This window comes from Terrapene carolina, unplaced genomic scaffold (genome assembly GCF_002925995.2).
Source record: "Terrapene carolina triunguis isolate 2854851 unplaced genomic scaffold, T_m_triunguis-2.0 Scaffold131, whole genome shotgun sequence".
Taxonomy (NCBI): Eukaryota; Metazoa; Chordata; order Testudines; family Emydidae; genus Terrapene; species Terrapene triunguis.
The window spans coordinates 4,223,703-4,244,707 of NW_020664482.1; the positions used below are offsets into that span (position 1 = coordinate 4,223,703).

General features: G+C 39.6%; 1 protein-coding gene and 2 non-coding genes across 3 annotated transcripts; all 3 read right to left on the minus strand.

Moving 5' to 3' along the window:
* Nucleotides 1–8,272: 8,272 nt before the first annotated feature.
* On the minus strand, nt 8,273–20,503 carry LOC112116018 (protein FAM122A-like). Its single transcript, XM_024213291.3, has 9 exons — nt 20,429–20,503; nt 18,385–18,441; nt 17,909–17,952; nt 17,774–17,828; nt 17,461–17,562; nt 15,895–15,983; nt 15,074–15,138; nt 10,140–10,236; nt 8,273–8,926 (listed from the first exon to the last, which is right to left on the minus strand). The coding sequence occupies exons 1-9, from the start codon at nt 20,429–20,431 to the stop codon at nt 8,776–8,778; spliced, it is 663 nt and encodes a 220-aa protein (XP_024069059.2). The 5' UTR covers nt 20,432–20,503; the 3' UTR covers nt 8,273–8,775.
* Nucleotides 9,008–9,153, minus strand: LOC112116031. Its single transcript, XR_002908878.2, has one exon. It is a non-coding gene; the product is annotated as a small nucleolar RNA U109 (small nucleolar RNA).
* LOC112116032 lies at nt 11,879–12,007 on the minus strand. Its single transcript, XR_002908879.1, has one exon. It is a non-coding gene; the product is annotated as a small nucleolar RNA U109 (small nucleolar RNA).
* Nucleotides 20,504–21,005: the final 502 nt, after the last annotated feature.

Here is a 21,005-nt window from a genome sequence, read left to right on the forward strand (position 1 = left end):
ATCCCTAGCTATTCAAATTGACATTTTTTCTAGAAAGAAGCAGCTAAAATTCCGAATGAGAGAGAATCAAACTGGCCTAAGACAATCCGACATCAGTAAAATGAACGCAACTCTTAGCTGTACTTTTTGGACATTGCTATTGACATTCTTTTAAAATGCAACTGTGTGCGTTGCAAACTGTGGTACGCCCCCCTGTGGTCACCTAGATAACATGATTAACTACTTGCTTCAATCAAAGGAACCAAATGTAATGAAATCAGAAGGCAGTAGCATAGTACCATTTAGTGAAAATGTTTGAAAATGTCTCAACATCTAGAGTAATTGGGGAATCCTCAAAAAGAACAGGAGTACTTGTGGCACCTTAGAGACTAACAAATTTATTAGAGCATAAGCTTTCGTGGGCTACAACCCACTTGGTTATTGCATGCTTAGGTTGCTGTTTGTTTGTAACAATGACAACCTGTCCCCCTATTCTCGTCCAAGGCCCACTGCCAGGTGACTGCCCTACTGCTGCTGAGGACAATGTATATATTTTTGACTACAGTAAAATGAGTGACCAGCAGCAGTAACACTTTTTAAAAGCAGCTGCTTTTTAGTGTGATTCCAGTTCCTTTTAGCTCTTTGCTGTTGCTTCTCCTGCACAAAGCTGTTTCTTTCCCAGTCTGTTTTCACATGAAAAATGTGACACACACCACACCCAGTACACCCTTAATTCTTATTTAGGCCTTGGCTACGCTTGGGGATTCAGAGCGCTGCCGCGGCAGCGCTGTGAAGCACGAGTGTAGTCGCGCCGCCAGCACTGCGAGAGCTCTCTCGCAGCGCTGTAAGTACTCCACCTCTCCGAGGGGAATAGCTTGCAGCGCTGCAAGGGAGCGTGCAGCGCTGCATGCGCTGATTACACTGGCACTTTACAGCGCTGTGCTCGGGGGGGGGGGCGTTTTCACACCCCTGAGCGCAGCAAGTTGCAGCGCTGTACAGCACCAGTGTAGCCAAGGCCTTAAATACATTCGTCCCAACTCACTAGATAATGACAATTCCAATAGTACTCTGGCACTTCTCCTCATTCAACTAGAGCAAATTAGTCAGTGATGGAAGCAGTGGCAAACGGCAGAATAGCTGGTTTGGGAGCAACATAAAGGGTAACATATTCAGCACCACATTCAGATGTAAAAAAAGGTCAAGTCATTGCCGCCAAAGTTCATTAACTCACATTGTTTGATAAATACAATGCACCTTGATTTCATATAGCATTCAGCACAAGCCGTATGTCCAAATGCTTTACAGAATTAAACTTCACACTGCATAATACACAGTGGAGAATTTTTTTAACCTTCTCTTTTAGAGCAAAGCCATCATATTATCTTAAAAAACAATCAGTACCAAAAGCCCTACCCCAAAAGGGAGAAGTGTCAGAATCCATGGAGTTCACTAGGGACCTTGCTATTGGTTTTATGTGGAAGGCAACTCAATACTAGTGATGGGCAGCAGTATAAAATCCGTAGATAGATTTTATATTAAAAATCAGAAAAACGCCTTTCCCCAAAATCAGAACCAAGCGGCTTTGAAGGAGGGCTAAAGTGTTAAACACCAGGAGAAAACAGATGAGACTATTTTCTTGTATTATAAGCCCAGCCATTGCGTCCAAGAGAACCACAGAAAACACAAGGAGAGGAAGTCTGAGACAGCTTGGCATAATTACCAGACTTATTGAATCATAGGGGATTGCTACTTCAAACTATTACTCAGTGACCTGAGATTGGCTACATCCTCTTTTTGTTCTAAATGAAACTGTTGTGGCCCTGTAGTGACCAAAAAAGTGCTTATCTGCTACCTTACAATAAGGGGGATCATAATGGATGTTGTTCCTAGGATGCTAAGAATGCCTTCAAAAAACTATTTCCTACATCTTAGATAAATAGGAGCCTGAGCAAACAATAAACCAGTCTGGTTTCTAAAAGCAGATGTTTGTCCTCTTTTCCCACTACCTCTTTTACTTCCATCCTTTTAAAACTGCATCTTGCAAGATTATTCCAAAGAGCAACACAAATGGACCCTAACTCCCTCAATTGATTAAAGCAGTTGCTTACCCTACCATAACTGTGGTTCCTCAAGAGGTTGTAGTTAGTGTGGATCTCACTGTAGGTGGGCATGTGCCTCATGTGAGATTGGATTTTTTTTTTTAAATAACCTTGGTTGTTGGAGCCACACATGCAGCCCCTGCCTCTTTGTGCACCATGTGAGGGCCAAGGGCGTAGAGGATGGAGCAGCCATGACCCTCCCTTAGTTCCCTTGCCATTAGAAATCCAAGGTAGGTGAAGACTCCAAAAAGCAGGGATGGAGAGTAGGTCATGAGACTCACACTGACTACATCATCTCAAAGAACCACCCTACAGTAACTGGGGTTAACCATTCTTTCTTCAGGACTGTGTCAGCGTGGATCCCATTGTAGGTGACTGGCAGATAGCATCTTCTCAGGACAGTGGGAATGAGGAGTTTCATTTGCAACAGTCCAAATGTGATTGCAGTACTGCTCCTCCAAACTTGGTATCTGGCCTTGTAGCTAAGTCCAAAGCATAGCGTTTGGCAAAGGACCGTGTATTAGTCCACCTCATCACATTGCAGATCTCTGATATTGGCAGCTGTTGAAGTAGGCGGAAGAAGTTGCTTGCACTGTGGTGGGGTGAGCCTTGATGTTTGGTGGGAAGGTACAAAGATGCACTGCGTGATCCATTTTGAGATGGTGTGTGGGGACATCAGGGCATTCAAAAGGCCAAACTCTAGCCAAAGAGATGGAGTAACAGTTTGAATGGTTTAGTTCTGTGAACGTAATAAAGCAAAGTCCTGGCTACATCTAGTGTGTGTAATTTCCTTTCTCCTAGAGCAGTGGTGAGCAACCTGTAGCCCGTCACCGTAATCCGCTGGTGGGCTGCCAGACCGTTCATTTACATTTGCACAGCTGCCCGCAGCTCCCAGTGGCCAGTTTGCTGTTCCCTGCCAGTGGCACTCCCTCCCCATCCCCCATGGGAGCAGGCCTGGGCTCCTAGGGAGGTGTGCCCCTATTTGGGGACCACAGGTTTAGGGCCTTTGAAATGCATGTTTACAGGAGATTGCTAGATTCATTGCAAAATTACGGCGAGCATATGATTAAGGCCTGTAGCTCTTTCCTGCAGAGGTGGATAGTACAGGGCCTTGCAAGTTTTGCACTTGCCCTTGAAGAGTCCTTTACCAGCAAAACCAGTCCAGTTGGCAGGAGTCAATTTCCTTCCGTTGTGGTGTCTGAGCTGCTGCGTACAAGATAAAAGAGTGTCTCGCTGGGTGTTCAACAACCACAACATCAGAACACACACTAGACTTTTAATTTACAAATAGGGTTGCCAACTGTCTAATCGCACAAACACCAACACCTTGCCCCAGCCCCTGCTCTGCCCCTCTCACTCCATCCCCCCTTGCTCTTCCCCACCCTCACTCACTTTCACCAGGTTGGGGCAGGGGTGCAGGCTCTGGGCTGGGGGGTTCAGTGTGGGAGTGGGCTCAGGCAGGGGGTTGGGATGCACGAGGGGATCCGGGCTCCTGCTAGGCAGTCAGCATATCAAGCTCCTAGGGGGTTCTGCGCGTTGCCCCTGCCTGCAGGCACCCCCCCCATTGGCCAGGGTTCCCAGCCAATGGGAGTTGTGGAGTCAGCACTCGGGCTGGGGGCAGTGCGCAGAGAGCCCCTGGCTGCCCCTGCACCTAGGAGCCAGAGGGATGCGGCGGTCACTTCCAGGAGCCACATGGAGCCAGGGCAGGTAGGGAGCCTGCTTTGGCCCTGCTGCACTGCCCACCGGACTTTTAGCGGCCTATTAAAATCTCCCGGATGGCTTTCAATAGCTGCCAGGAGATTGAGGCCAATTCTGGGAGACAACCCTATTCACAAAGCTGTGGTAATCCTAACGGTCCTCTACAGCTGCGAGTCTTGGGTGAGCAACAGAAAATTCCTGACAAACCTGGAACACCAGCACTTTCTCCAGAAGATCCTCAACATAAAGTAGGAGGATCACCGTACTGTCGTCAGAGGCCAACACCTTCACTGGTGAGGCCCTGATTATCCTGCACCAGCTGAGGTGGAGCAGGCACTGTGTGCGCATGCCTGATGCACGCCTACCACAACACTCAAGAAGAAAGGAAATGGGAAGGCCTAAAAAATGCTTCAAAGACACCCTCAAGACATAGATCAAGAGAGGTGGCATCGATACCATGCACTGGGAGACAATAGCCCAGGACAGGGCTAACTGGCGACGACTTGTCGGAGAAGGAACGACCACTTGTGAGGAAAATTGCCTTGCCCTGGTCACAGAAAAATGCCAGAAAAGAAAGAAAGGACAGATGACTGTCATGCAGCAATCGTGGCATAACCCTGCCTTCTAACATCACCTGCAACATCTGGCAACGAGTTTGCAGCTCAACAAGATTGGACTCCTCTGTAACCAAAGGACCCATAAAAAATAAAACCTGTGGAAGAGATCGTTCTCGACCCAGAGGTACTGCCACCATCACTGACGCTGACAAGATAAAAATGTAGGTTTGGAGAAGGTAATTTCAGATGGTGTAAGGTTTCTGTTTTTAAAGGGGTGGGGAGGGAGAGTATATATAACTCCTACAAGTGAGCAGGACATCACATGCTACTTCTGAACTACACACTTGAGGTCAACACCATTTTGCTGCAGGCCTACCACTTGGTTTGGAGGGAGAGCCCCTGACATTTGGGGGTTTTAAAGTCTCCCCAGTTGAGATGTGCTATTAACATTGGTTTAAAGTGATCTATTTGAACTCATTCTTTAGAGTAATAGACTCCAAGCTGAGAACCTCAAAAATTCAAACCAAAGGCACCCTGTCTCCTTGAAACATTAAGCTGCTAAACAAATGTGATGGGGGTGTTCAGCCCACACTAGCCTAGAAGGTGTTAATGAGGCTGAATAGGGGGCAGTTAATCAGATAGACCACTTAATTCCCCTCAGCTGTGGCCTAAGTAACCCCTGACTAATGATGGAGCCCAGCTGAGAAGGCTGAGGGACTTACTGGCCGCCCTTCCAGCAGCCCCCATTGGCCTGGAGCGGTAAACCGTAGCTAATGCTAATGGCCAGAAGAGGCACCCTGTTACAGACAGAAAAGGGCTTTTTTTTGGTGGTTGCTAGAGTTTAAGTGACATAAAAGTGAATATCCTCCCAGTCTAAAAGGCCTTTCTCAAGACACAGGTGGAATATTTATGTTTAAGACAAATGAGGAAAAATGCAATACTGCTATTGACATTGGCTGTAGCATGGTCCTGGAAACCAAGAAGCTTTTCTTACAATAACCTTACCAAATAGCTCTAAGGCAATATTTTTTAGCTTTTACTCTAAAGGCAAAGTAATCAAAGGCTGCAAAAGCTTATGTAAGAGAAGCAAGTTAGCTGTACTAGCCACTTGGATAGTAACTTCATAAAAGGATTATGCAACTTTAATACAAAATTACTTTTTTATGGAGTTGCCAGGAAGGGTGTAGGTGGATGATATTCCTTCAGGGAAAAGAGGATCCCTCATCTTTGCCTTTGCATGATAAATGGATTGGTGGTTGGCTCTACAAGACAGTTAACAATTTGGATCTGCACACTAGCGAACATGAAGCAGCTGATTCCACCCTATCTATAGGCACAACAGAAAAACTTTTGTCCCAATCCTGCAGTGAGATTTGCTCAAGTAAACCTACACAGAGCCCCATAGCTTTAATTAAGGCTCTGAGGGCAAAGGAGTCTGCCCACACAGCTCTCATGTAGGACTGAAATCAGACTTTCTGAAAAATATTTAAATGTGAAATATGCTGGTTAGTGCTTGGACATATTTCAGTTTAGTCAGTGACTAACTCTTCTCCCCCCTTCAGTGTTTCTACACTACGCAGCAGGAGGATTCATTTGTCTTCTGCATGGTAAGACTTTCTTTCAGTAACTATAGCTAACTCCTGACCATTCTAAGTATAGATGATAATACAGAAAATAATGTACTCCACATATGTAGTACACTATATTTATTTGTTTTCCTTACACCCTTTGGCTGTCTAGAGCTGGGGCTGGGTTAACAGTTTGGGGTATCTTTTCCTTAACAGCTTTAGAGTACAAATTATTCAAAACTGGTTCATAACTGGATGTGTATATGCTGGTCACTCATATGCAATTTATTCTAAAGTGTATTTCAAAGAAAGATTGACATGTCTAGTTTTAAAAGGAAGTGGTTTTACATACAGCTAGTTGTGTGAAACAAATTTGAGTGTCTGAGATGAGGCCTGTCAGGACCACAAGATGACATGCATTATCAAACAAGTGGACAGTATCTTAACACAGTTTTAGTGAACAGTAGAGACTTCCAAAGAGTGGAGAACAGCCAGACCATTTAAAAAAAAAAAGTGTAACAAAATTGAATAGTTGTGCATTTGTTTTATGAAGATTACATTCTACAAAGGCCAGCATTTTATGACTCCCCACTACTAACAAAAACAGAAATCTTGAATACAATCACTTGTACAGAGAGATTAGTCAGCAAAAAAAAAAACAAAAACCGACCACCCCCCCAATAGCTGTGTTCTCAGCTATAAGAAAGCATGCAGAAGCTTTATTGTTTTGCTACCCCTTGTGCAGATTTCAAAGTCAGTCATAGTACCAATAAACGCATGGGATAATGAAATTGGGGCAATGATAAGTTGTACTTTCACAGACTATTGATCAATACTTTGCAAAATGTCAAAACAGCCTTGCAAAGTATTAACGGATAAAAATTCATTAGGTTAAAGCCAAAACGCAAGAAATAGCACTGTGCATATACAAAGAATGTTAACATTGAATACTGTAGAGCTCATTTAAAAATGGCACCACTGGACAATATTTTACAATATGCACATTTATTTGAGGCAGGGAAACTAATGCTCCACAGGTGAAGTGATAATACAGATAAGTGCCTCTATTGGCCATTTATGGTACTTAGTACAATTTAAAACAAACACTTGAAAAGTAAAATGCTATGTAGGACAGGTCTATCGGAAACTAAACCTCTTTAGAGTGGAAAAAATATGGTGCTCCCTCCCCATTCTTAGCCAGACAGTATTGCCAGAGACTGTGCTCATCTTTAAAGCACACTTACTTTAAATTCAGTGCTATTTTCTTTCAGAAATCCGAAGTTGTACTTTTAGATAACAAAAGCATTTGTTACACCTTACAAACATTCAAAACTGGAAGCTTATGATTCTGGCAGACAACGTTGCATATTAAATAGAAACCAACCAGCAATTATTACTGAACATAAAAAACCTTATTCAATCATAAAAAAATACTATAATTCATCACCACAGACTTTTTTTACATAGTTTATAAATAATAAATAACAGTAGATTACAAATGGATTTATTTTAGCCCAGTTAGGTCTTCTTAAAAAGTATACTATTGTATTACCTCAGACTGACCAAGGTACTGTATCAAGACTACTACTCAAATGTAACTCCTTAAATGGTATGCAGAGCTAGTATCCAATCCAATCTTAAAGCCTTTCCCTAGAAATTAAAGTTAATTTAGTGGCCCTGCCCTCTGTAAGGCAGACAAAGGCATAAAGCTATACAGCAGCTGTGACAGGAACACATACACTGCTATCTTACAGAATACTTGGAACTCTCCATAGCACCTCCCAATGGAAGAAACACCTTGAAAAAGAGCAATCACTAAGAGAAAGCAGCACTGAAGACAGCATCTGGTAAGCACTCTACAAACAAAGTCCTTTGCCCACCCACCAGTTTTACATTCTTTAATTTTAACAATGTCCCCTAAGGCACGAAAATACCTATGGCCTCAATGCCACAGGAGACATTGATGGCGCCATGCACATTCTTCTTTCCTCAGTAGTTTAAGTAACTTAGTTACTTGCACCATGCATTTTAGATCAAGGCAGGGATTATTTCTCCTTGGCCAAATATTTATGAATATTTACCATATTCCATAGAATCTCCTGGATGAAGGGTGTGGGGAGAGAACTATGCAGTTATGTTAACCATGTTTCACACAGGGTATTTGTATTTCCCCTATTGATAAATATGCTAGTCACCCTAGAAGTGTCTGTGTTTTGTTTTAAACACAACCAACTTCCAGAACCATATAGTGTTCAACTGCAATGAAGCAATTACCAGTAGCACTAGAGACAGCCAAGCATTTCTTCCCCTTCTGTGGGAGAAATGGCTGAGGATAGCTGCAACTACAGAGTGGGGGAAATCATTTTACTTTTAGTTAGTGGGAGAAATTAGATATTTACCCCTAACCAGAAATTGTTTATGAAATAATCTAGAGAAATCTAATTTACTACTAAAAAGAATGTCAAAGAATAAATGAGTATTTCCAAACATCTCTGCAACCACCACGTGTTTCTCCAGACAAAGTGACCATGACAGTAACAGTACACAGTATTTTCCTAGAAATAATAACACTCGTTGTAAAAAGATGCCTATTCAGGAATCAAAAGGTTTTTTCTTTAAAACAAAGTTAGTATAAACTGAACAGACATCTTGTTTGTAAAATAATCAAAACCAGACATTAATATAGTCTAAAGTGTCCATTAAGGCTAAATCAAAACCATTGGGAAGAGTTGTCAAGAAATAAGATTACATTAATTTCCATTAGTATTTTAATCCTCATGTTAAAGATTCTCAAGGATCGGAATTCTTCATTTCTCTGTAGAAATGTACAGCAATGAAACAGCACAGCCAAACACTGAGTCAGAACAGATTAAGTCACTTAGGTGAGAGATCATCCATCAAAATGAATGAAGAGCATGAGTTTGAGCATGTTACTGGAGATTCTGTGGTAATGCTGCCTTTAGCCAGTGAATCAGAGGAAGAACCAATACTGCTGCTACTCCTATCGAGAATATCTGAAGACAAACTGGAGACAAAGGAAAATGGTTACTTAAGAACATGTGAACTATGAATTGGCATACCAAGTTAATGCACTTATAAAAAAAAAAAATGTAGGAGAGACATACTACCACTCAGCCTTTACTGCAAGACTGGCAGCCCTGAAGACTCCTTATTTTCCTCTAGCATGTTATGGATACATTCATGCTCCTTAAGGGAAAGAGGAGCAGAATTTTTTTTTTTTTTAACATGCATTATAAATTGACACCAAAACTTCAACCAGCTGTAGAATAGAAAAGTCAGTTAATAGAAGTAGTGCCTTTAACAATTACAAGGGAAATACAGAAATTTTTTTCTGATGAAGATTCCAATGATGCAGCTATTTTGATGCCACTGATTAGCCAGTTTACTCTCAAATACATCATTCAAAGCGGGATCTTGCAAAATAGTTTTTTCTCCTGAAGAAAGTTCTCCCACACTTGGATTTTAAAAGGCTATTGTGATTCCAGATTTTTATTTGCAAACCGGCACTTCATAACTGTTGAAAAATGCCACAATTCTCACTTATTCTAGAACCACTTAATTTATCTGATGTGTCTCCTTGGAAAGAGACAAGACTCAAGCCAGACAAGTCACCTTCCTGTTTCTATGAAACAGACATTAGACAGAGATACATCAATAAAATGTGAATGACACATCAATATAATCTTAACTGTGGAATATCATAATAAGAATTTGGCTTCATGTCAACTACTGGCCTCTGGGAATGCCCAGGAGATATGTGGTACTGTACTATAATTACACAAATATCATTCTGCTCACTATACCATTCTGGAACAGCAGGGCACCTAGCAGGTGATGCAGACAGCAAATTATAGTCAATATTGAGTGATTTCTGCTTTGAGGGAAAGTAAGGACACAAAAGAACAATAATTTAATTTACTATGAAGCATCTGGCATGTGAGCAGCAAGGATTCTCTGCCTATTCCAGGTATCAAAAAAGGTTCATGTGAGATGTGACCACGAAGAGTGAATCACTTATGGGCAGCTTGTCAAATCAGCCAAACAGCAAGCAAGAAAACTTTAATTCCAGAGAGTTGAGGAACCTTTATTTAGTTTCTACTAGTCTGTAAATGCAAATTATTTAGCACAAGTTAAAATTCCTCTGAAAAACCAAGGTGCTGAGGATTTCTAAATGACCTCCGCTTTGCCGTTTCAGTGTTTATGATGCAATATTTTACCATGAACTGAAATCTGTCAGATGTGTAACATCAGGAGAAAGCATGTTGGTAGTTCCTTGGAAAAGTCTCTTTGGCTGACTTTCAGTTTCCATTTCACCTGAGAAAAGTAATTAACAGTCAAACTTGTTTGGTTCTGTGAAATATCTTCAGCAGCATAACTTCAAAGTTCTCTCTATCCAAGACTATTTTGGGTGTCCCATATAGTAAGTAATTACATGCACAACATCTTGCACTGTGATCTTGTCAGATCTCTAATTCAGCCAGGTCAGAGCTTGGTAAGAGCCCTAACACTCCTAAAGCTACAGGAAGTGATTTGATTATTCAGTCCAATCGCTGAGTCTGTACTGAACTAATGCTTCAACATTGTTTAAGGGACACAATGCTGCACTGAAAGTGCAGCAAAACAAAGGTTCTGGTCACTCTTAAGATCTCACAGCACTTTTCAGAAGAGTTGGGATCTAGAACCAGTGTCTTGCCGAATTCAAACTCTGATTTCATTCTGCCTATATCAACTCCTTTTGCAGTTTCATTTGCATACTGTATTCTTCATTCCCTGCCCTGAAGTAATGTGTAGTGTTGCACTGTGCTATTAAATAGGTGCTGGGTTCCAACCCAGAAGTGAGCACTCTGCAGTGTTTGTTGAAATGTTGAATAGCAGTTTGCCTCTTGTGCAGTGTCTCATACTCAATATTTTAAAAGGTTATTTGTCAGAGATGTTAAGCTTAAATTGTTATATATTTAGAATTATATAGCTTGTATATGCTTTAAACATATGTTTTTAAAAGCAATATAAATGTCAAATGTAAGTGATTTTAAAAGGACTCGTTTTTACAGCCAGCTATATAACTTGTTTAAAACTGGGCTGCTATACGGACCAGTTTCCTGCCTTAGTAAATGGAAATATATGAACTTGGAGCTTCTGGCCATCCGCATATCATTTTCTTAAATTAAATATTTAAGAGCAGGCAATCGCTCCCATTTTGTTCACTTAAAAAAAAAAAATCTATTGTCACAATATCAATAACTTTGAAAACTTTAAACAGCATGTGTCCTATTTGGACCCAAGAACGCCCTTCTGGATATTAAGACCAATATTGACAAGCATGAAAGCACACACACAGCCTAACGCAAAAAACATTTGGCACAACACCTGATCACTTCTTCCTCATTGCGAGACAGATTACGTCCTCACCCCCATATAAATCTGTTGACTTCTTTGGGATTGTAAGTGTGAAAGGCAGAATTGGGTCCTATATGTTTAGTATATTATACCAGTGGTGGGCAACCTGCAACCCATCAGGGTAATCCGCTGGCAGGCCGTCAGACCCTTCATTTACATTTGCACGTCTGCCTGCAGCTCCCAGTGGCCGCGGTTTGCCATTCCCGGCCAATGGGAGCTGCAGGAAGCGGTGCGGATGCAAATGTAAATGAACGGTCTGACGGGCCACAGCTTGCCCACCACTGTCTTATACTGTGGGATGATATCCAGTTCATTTATCAGTTTCTTATACAAAGTTCAATTATCTGATACTTTAGTATTTTTCTGGGGTTTTTTTATTGCCAGGTTCATGAGATTTTTCAGATGTAGTTTAATTCACTGTCTACCAGCAAAAGTGTATTTGAAGTTTGGGGACTACTTTTTCAGCTTCCAGTTAACTTATAGCAGTTCTAGTGCCAGCTTGGGGAACTAATTGAAAGGCTTCACATTAAAAACATACTATAAATGAACTTTGTGTACATAATGTAGGAGAAATACACTACCACTCAGCCTTTACTCCAAGACTGGCAGCCCTGAAAACTCATTTTCTGTAGCATGCAAGGAATGTTCATTCTCCTTTGATGAAATAATGATGGCTTCCATTATGCAGATTGAAGCTAAAGAACACAGATGTAAAATACTCTGGATCCTCACACAAACTGAGAAGAAAAAGGTCAGACAACTCTTTCAAGAAATGTGAAATTCTACAGGAAGGCTGCATAGTAACATGTATCATTTTTACCACTAGAAGATATTTTAACAGCTAGCATTTCACTGTTGTACAATATAACACTTTGATATACTGCGTCTTTCCTATTAGGGATTGTTTCAGTTTATGGCTATGACTAAACATGTTACCATGTAATAAATGCAGACTAAGAACCACTAAGCAATTTAAGAGTTTAAAATTAAAGAAACAAGAATTATGTATTTCAGGAGGATATGAAGGAATTAGGTGTATTTAGGGTGACATTTATGATTAAGGACTATTCATAATTAAGGCTAAGATTCTGTCACGGATGTTTTTAGTAAAAGTCAGGGACAGGTCATGGGCAAAAAAGAAAAACTCACAGAAGCTGTGACCTGTCCCTGACTTTTACTAAAAATATCCATGACAAAATGGGGATCTGCATCTGCAGGTCCCCACACTGCCTAAAGTGGGGCAGTTGGGCGGTGGCTAGGGTCCCCCACGGCAGCTGCTAGAGGCCACAGGGGTACCCAACAGCTCCCTGCCGGGGACCCTGCAGCTCCCAACCACCGCAGGCTGAAGACACGGAGGTTGCTGGAAGTCATGGATTTTGTGACTTCCACAACCAAATCAGCCTTATTCATAATTAAAACTGGTTTGTGTTTCCAGTAGAAGAGCAAACTCACGTTTCCAAAAAGCACCAAAGTGAAATGGGGAATGGGAAAGCAGGCTCCTGTTTGGACTTTACTTGTACTGTGCTTTTGCTTTAAGTGGTCCACTCTAATGTATTTTGGCTTCTTACATTCAGTGAGTTTCACTATGGGTGCTAAAAGCTGCTTCACATTTCCCCCTCAAAACTAGATAAGTGGCATCTGGAGCAAAGGTAGGGCTGGTTTTTTTTAATCAAATTTGAAATAAATTGGACCTGATTTGACAGATTAGAAGTAGGTCAATTTATTTTGCCACTTTTTTTTTTTTTTTTTTTTAAGCAAACGATCAACTTCACAATTTCATAAATACACACTTAGGGAGAATAAAAGGAGATGTCACTGGTATGGTTGAGTAAGGAAAGATCAACAGAATTGGATGGGAGTAGGTGGAGAAGTAATTGCCACATAAGCATTGATAAATTAGTTTTTTTAATCCCTCAGTTTAATGCAGTGTCCATTAATAATAGTATGGAAAATTTTTCTAAATTTTACTTCAAACACCATCATATTTCTGGTTAAGAAATGCAGATTTTCAAAGGGAAAACACTATCATGTACCTCTATGCTACTTCCATCCCTCTAATTCTCAAAAATATTCATCTTTTGAACTTTCATAGTATAGAACAAACATTGGGTATAAAATTTCAAAGATATTCAATAAACATATAAAAAGAAATACTTCTAGAATTAGAATAAACTTTTGAAATGTACCACTATACAATGCATTTCCTTCAGAACATCATTTATGGAAGCCAGATATAGTTCTAGTATAACAAAGAGGGTTAAATACAGAGGGAGCCACAGTACTGTTGTAATCCCAGAATACAGGGCGGACACCAATTTTAATAACTATTTAAATCATCAAGCCAGAAACCTTGATTTAAATAATTGATTTTTATTATGTTTTGCATTTGTACTTTTGTTATTTTCTTAAGGACAGGCTGATTCTCATTAGTTGGTATCCACTGAACCATGGGGATCTGCAACTAAATATAGCTTTTTATATTAAATTTGGTGTTTCTTTTTGCTAACCAGAAGGATACTCTATATTTAAGCAATTATATAGGCTGAATTTATTCAGGTTACATTTTATGCTAAAAATGCATAATTCATCAATTTCTATTTACTAGATTAACTTTTTACTTGTGGTTTGTGTCAAGATCTATTTGGCTAGAAATTCAAATTCTATTAAATGCATAAAACCAGCATTTTTAAAAATAAGACTACCTTAAAATGTTGGCTATACAAGAGAAAATCAAAACATGTTTTGTATTTAACACTAACTGATTTATTAAAACAAAGGAAGTATTATCTGTAGTTAGTGAATTGAATTGATTGGTTGGTTTTGGTCACCATGTCCTTCAAGATTTTAGAACTAGTAGACCTCATGCTCTCTCACATATTTTTTGTTCATAGAGTGGAAGAGAGAAACAAGCTTTCCTGCTTTTTCAACTCCCAACTAGTTTCTTAACTTTGAATGAAGTAATAACTGAACTGGATGAATAAGCTGAAAAGAAGAAAATATTCTCCTTATACCCTCAGAAGAGCCAGTCCAAACCTAGCTTAAATACTTCGACTCTGGCTCCAGGTGCTTAACCTGACTTCCACCAGTTCATGGTATAACGGTCTTTAAAACATGGCAGCAAACATGTACTGCTTAATAATTTTTGTATTTAGTTTAAATGATGTTAGGAGTATAAAGTAGCCTAGTAAAACATAGGGTTATCAATTTCAAGTTTAATTTTAAATAGGTTTATTTTAACTACATAAGCCTGTATTTAATTTAAATCAAAATCCAATTTTGATTTTTTTTAAAATGTTTTGATCCACCCTGCCAGAGAATCTAAAAAAGCCTCACAGAAGGTGAAGCATATTTATCTTAGAATTAGTCTTAATTTACAGCTTCCGGCAGCTAAAAATGAATGCCCATCTAGCATAGATTTTGATTTACATCTGATTTTTAGCAAGTCAATCTTTCCAGTCTCCAGCCCATTTTTACTAATAGTCAAAGGTGAAAAACATTCTAAGTTTTAAATAGCAAATACAAGTGACTAGTCAGATTTATAAATTAATTTATAGTGTTTTAGGCAAGCCCTTTTGTTTTATTTTACAGCTGGAAGTCTGGATTGGTAAATTCCAATACATCATGGAGGAGCGTGCACTATATTTTGAGGAAAGGCTACTGCTTAGCTTAGCATTAGGATTTAAAGGCAGAAAGTCTATCTAGTGACCTCAATTCACAACAACATCTCTAAAATATCAGAAGTATTTAAACATACCTTTCCTTTTAATGGGACCAAGAACACTGGGCCTGATACAGTTGATTGGACTCTGACTCCTCCTGCTAAAAGAGCCAAGACTGGTATCAAATTCTAAAAAAATTTAAGCTTGAACAAAATGTTTTATATACTAAACCAATATACAATCACATTTTAAAAACTGAATTCCTGTTTTAAAACAGTTCTATACAGTTCAAACACTTAGGCAGTTGGGAGTCTGATACTGTAGTTAAACAGAAAAGTTAGCTTTTGAAAGGTATTGTGTCTCCTTAGAGAAGAATATCTACTATATGATCTTTGGTAGGTCATTTAATTGCTCTTTACTTATGGAAAGTCAGCCTCATTTTATCCATTTGTAAGTTAGATATAATACTGCTTGTATACATCTGGGGGGTTTAAAAAGTTTGGTAAGCGCTCTGAGATTCTCTATGAAGGACCCAGTCTAATCTAAATTTAAAGAGAATTCAAAGAACGCTAGCATTCAACTTCCTCTTGCAAAGTTTAACGTTCAAAGATTTTTGGGTGTGTGGGGCAATGGTGGAGTCTCTAATTTCAACATCAGGGCAGTTTAAAAAAAAAAATTTCTAAAGATGACCTGTTGACAAAATATTGAAAGGAAGCTTCAGCCACCTTTTAAAGCAGGACAAAACTAGAATCATCCAGAAGACACTTTATTAATGGATTCCAGTTGAGATTACAAATGAAAATTGCTTCAAACCAATTTCCAGGCCTGAATTTTAACACTGAACTGTCTTAAACTGCCAGACTACTATTGAAACTAGGTCAGTATACATTTGTTACTCTGAAACATCTTGACTTACTTTGAGAATCGCCTTGTCGGACTAGGAATAGGACTTGGAGGTAATCCATTACTACTCACAAACATTTGTAAGGATGGTGAAAAACATTGCTGGGAAAAGAATTACACAGTAAAATACTTCTGCAATTTCCTTTTTAAATAATCAATACCTTTTCCCACCCCAACCAAAACCCTCAGTGAAAGTAACAAGACCAACAATACAATAACCTACTGGAAGCTTGAACAGGAAATTAAAACCAAATCTAAGAGCTCTGTAAAACTGAATTTACAAAATATTCTAAAAGCATCACTTCATTCAAATTAACAGTCAAAACGCTTCAAAATAAAAATTCTGAAATCAAAAGTTAAGACAGAGAAAGAAGCATGTTATCCAAATAGGATTTGGTCCCTGTTCTGCCCTTATTTCTAAAAGCATCAGTACAGAGGACTATATTAATCTTTAAACCACTCCTCTCCAAAAAACAACCCATGCTTATTTAAAATACTCCATATATTTTTCTCCTATTGAAAAAAATTGTAACATGAATTTGGCAACACAGTCTGACTCTTTGCATCCATTCTGTGCTCCTGCAGCTGAACTCAGCCCAAGGAGCTGCATGCACACTGATGTTTGTCAAACTCAGTCAAGTTTGCTTTGAGACAGTTGTAATCCTCCCAGTACAAACACTACTATCCAGACAAACAGCCATCATCTTACCATCACATACACCAGCACTGCTTACAGCAGGTTTCCCTGACAGTGGTAAAAATACTGTGGCTGTTCTACACTAGCAGTAGTGTGAGTGCGAACATTGGTTGAACTTCCATGATACAGTAACCATGGAAGAATGTGATAACTTCAATAAAGACGAGGCTAAGAAGTAAACATGGTTGCTGATTTCCACCTCAATCTCTATCAGATTCTCACTGGAGGGGAAAAAAGTGGTGCTAGGGGGAGGGTCTGTGTCTCCACTCCACCCTTCCCGGGTCTGCAATGAAGAGACCCAGGAACAACGCAGACTAAAGGGAAAGGGCCATCCATTTAAACTTAACATGGCCACAGTTGAACTCCTAATTTTTCCTCCCAAAAAGGCTCCAACGACCCCAAGCTGTCACTGCTGACACGATCACCATCTTTCCCAGCACTCAGATCTGTAAACTGGGGTCTTGGACTCCTCCCTCTCTCTCTCCTCCACACATATACAGCTTGTATGCAAATCTTGCTGCTTCCTCCATAGTATTTCTAAGATCCATCCTTTTCTTTCTGTTTAGACAACTTAAGATCTCATCCAGGCCTTCAACTTGATTACCACAGCTGCCTCCCTAGCATCTTCCCTCCCCAAAGCACACAAAATGCAGCTGCTGAAGTCACTCAGCATGGTGAAGGAACCAGCAGGTCAGATTTTGCAGGCTTAGGCAGTAAGTTTTAGATATTGAGAAAGTCAACAGTAGTTAGATTTAACAATGGTTATAGACACTTTTTCTTTAAAAACAGTAAATTAGTTTGGGGAGTTTTTAAAAAAAAATCCTTTGCAGTTCATCTTAATCTGAAATTTGTGTTTTCTTTCTTGTTCTTCATTTATCCTACCTTCCCTATTCCTCGGGTGGGTGAAGGTGCTGGGGAAACTGGGATGAAGTCTATTCTCTTTGGAGAGGAAGATTTCTCGGACTTGTCCAAGTCATTGTCACTCTGTAAATACAAAATGTCATCCTTAAGCTGACATAGTACATTGCCTTACAACCTGAGCCACAACATTTCAATGGCCAAGTCAGTGGAGCAACCAGAACAACAAACTTATGTTTTCTAAAATCATTTCCCAAGTTATTTCCACTTTTTCCTTAAAGCCAATGGTTAAGTGTAGAAGTAGAATTAAAAATTTAAACATCTGTAAAGAGATTACCAGACTCAAGCTTTCCTCCCATGACTGGCTTATCTGCATTGCTGTTTGCACTTCCCTAAAACACAAAAAATCCCATCAGTGGCTACAGAGATGACAAGTCTGGCTACTTTCTTATTTCGTTTCAGTCACACTCACCTTTCATGTGCTGTTTCTCTGTTCATTAAATCCACTCCTTCCTCCTGCAGAAGATAAGCACTATAAGCTTTCACAATATTTAGTTCATCACAGTACTCAAAGCTGAATGAACTCTTCCTAGTTCAGTCATCTGCCTTTAGAATTTAAACAAGCAGGAGTAACACTCCAGAAAAAAAGGCCTGTCATCCATCCCAACTCACCACTTCTCCCTGTTCATCCCAGAGCCCCATATCTTGATCATAACAATAGCTTTATAAGTGCCAAAGCACTTCAATATGAAGAAAGAACAAGCCCTGTGAGGACACCCCTCCAGACTGTAGGCGACACTGTAGGTTAGGGGATGAAACAGAGCTAAACTGATCTAATGGAGAAGAAACGCCAGCAGTGTCATTTCCATATCAAATACTGCATGAAGAGAAGGAAAAGTTAAATGTTTTGATAAAATATCACATCTGAAGTAGAATAATGCAATTTACCCTTCTGATTTGATGAAGTCTGCTGCTAGGGATTCGAATTGGAGATGATGACAGCAACTAGAAAAGAGTAAACATCCACTTCTCAATCATAAATCAGTAGTCTGCATACAGCCTATTCTCAGTCACCTATGTTCTCTTTAAATTAGAATTAAGATAGCCAAGTGTCAATAAGTGCTCAGACCACATTGTAGTAAGATGATAGTGGACCTTGGTAAGAAGAGAGCACTAGCTATACTAAGTTCATTCAGTTAATCAGTGGATGGCACAGTTCTCAGCACTGTAGGAAGCCACTAGCTACTGCCTTCAAATGTAGGAGCAATAATCTAAACCATTAAGAAAGGTGGGGTACTGCAATAAGAATGTGAGCATGAGTTAGAATTGTGGTTCTCAACCAGGGCTATGCATATCCCTGGGGGTACGCAGATGTCTTTCAGGGGGTACATCAACTCATCTAGGTATTTGCCTAGTTTTACAACAGGCTACATAAAAAGCACTAGCCAAGTCAGTACAAACTAAAAAGTTTCATACAGACAATGACTTGTTTATACGGCACTATGGACTATACACTGAAATGTAAGTACAATATTTATATTCCAATTGATTTATTCTAGAATATGGCAAAAATGAGAAAGTAAGCAATTTTTCAGTAACAGTGTGCTGTGACATTTAAATTTTTACGTCTGATTTTGTAAGCAAGTAGTTTTTAAGTGAGTACGCAAGACAAATCAGACTTCTGAAAAGGGTCCAGTAGTCTGAAAAGGTTGAGAGCTACTGAGTTAGAACATTACAAAATTAACTTTGTACTTAAAAGTGGTAAGATTTTGTTCACAAGCCTTAAACCCAATAATTTATCTCAGATAATCTACAGAGATCAAGTCAAATCAAATGGTATCACAAATTTTCAGACGTGCCAGTGGGAAAAGTTGTAGGGAATTTAAATATTGGAAATAGCCCTTTGCAGTAAACTTAACCCCTTTGGGGCAAAGACTGTCTTGTAGCTAGGTCTGTACAGCACATAGATCTAATCAAGGGCTTTGGGCATTATCATGAAATAAGCATTTACTATGACTACTAACAACATTAAGCATAGGGCAGACAGTGAAGTGACAGCTCCGTAACAAAAAGCGTAGAACCAGAATTCTGTCATGCTTTTCCTAGGCTGAATGTAAGACAGAGGCAACAGATATTTTATAGATTTTTAGGACCTTTTGAGTCCCATAACCTCTCTAAAGAACCAAGACCTAATCTTTACTTCCAGGGCTTTGGAGCGGAGCCCGGAGCAGCTCCAGAGCAGTGGAGCTGCAGGTTTTTGCCTGGAGCTGGAGCACAGCTCCAAAGCCCTGTTTACTTTCTATAAAAACAGGAAAAAGAAAATGATTTTAGCTGAAAAACAGTAATGATATTTTCCGTGATTTGTCCAAGTTAACAACTGATTGGGAAACACGTAAGAGTGACCTACAAACATCTTTGAAAAGTGAAATAAATTACAGGACTGTATGCTGAAAGCCCTAAACAGTAATGAGTAGAGTAACATTCAGCATATGAATTACTTTAAAATTACCTTCTCTTAATCTGATCCTGTGAAGCCAGCTGTCCACCTCTAGCTCTAGTCACCCTACCAGAGTCAAGTAAATGGAAAGTTTTTGGGGTGTTGTTTTTTTAGACACAGTTCAACTGTGCAAGGTTATTTTAAAATGAGACTGCAATTACTCTTTCCCACAGGCAAATTCCATGCATTGAGCTTTGAGACCAGAAGAGATGCTGGGTTCCACTCTGTTATGGTATCCCAACTACAGGCAATTTTAACCAAAACAAAAAGACAGGGTATTAATCAGTAATACGCTTTGTGAGGTATCCTGCTTTCAAGACATTTTCTAGATGTTTTTTCAGAGGAAATGTGCAAGTAATTAAAAGAAATCCATTTTCCAGCCAGGAGGTCCGTAAGAATATTTCAGTACAGCTTTAAATGAAGTTTAAACTTTTTATTTCCCCTCACTCAGTTATACATTGTTGAGGTGTGAACACTGTGTTTAAGATTACTTACCATACTGTGACGGTTCACAACCGTTGTACTGTTCCTGCGGGTTCGCAACACATAAGGCTGAAAAACCTGTGAATTATCACTGAAAGAGATTACAATAGTTACTTTAAGTTAAGGCACACATCAGTCATACAATCTTTTTGTATTACGTTTTTCAAGATACTGACATTTTCCCATTTTATTTGGAGCATTACTTCAAAAACTAAAGAAGGTAAGGGCATGGGGGATACTAGCATGTCATCTTTGAAGAGCTAGACTCAAATTTCTCTCTAGCTGAGTGAAATTAGTGGTCTCATTCTACTTTTCAGTATCTGAAACGCTAGTGTTTTTTGTTAAACTGCTCAGGGGCCTTTTGTAGACAGCCATCTTCCTTAAGTCTAAAAAAAAAAAAAAAAAAGCTACAGATATGATCTTCAGAAAAGGTTTGGTTACACACTTCTAATTACGGTGTGGTATTCAGCAGATCAGTCCCCAGGACTGAGATTAGCAAGCAGACGCTAGGCTGGGGCCCACACTCTTGCTTCCCCCTACTAGGGTTTATACCCTTAACGGTATTCTAGCATTGCAAAGAACCACAAAA

Excerpts from the sequence above, each read along its gene's own strand:
- LOC112116018 (XM_024213291.3), bottom strand. Across the intron at positions 17,829-17,908 it reads AGAGAAACAGCACATGAAAG|GGAAGTGCAAACAGCAATGC; the intron begins GTGAGTGTGACT and ends TTTGTGTTTTAG. Across the intron at positions 15,139-15,894 it reads CCGACAAGGCGATTCTCAAA|CAGGAGGAGTCAGAGTCCAA; the intron begins GTAAGTCAAGAT and ends TGGCTCTTTTAG.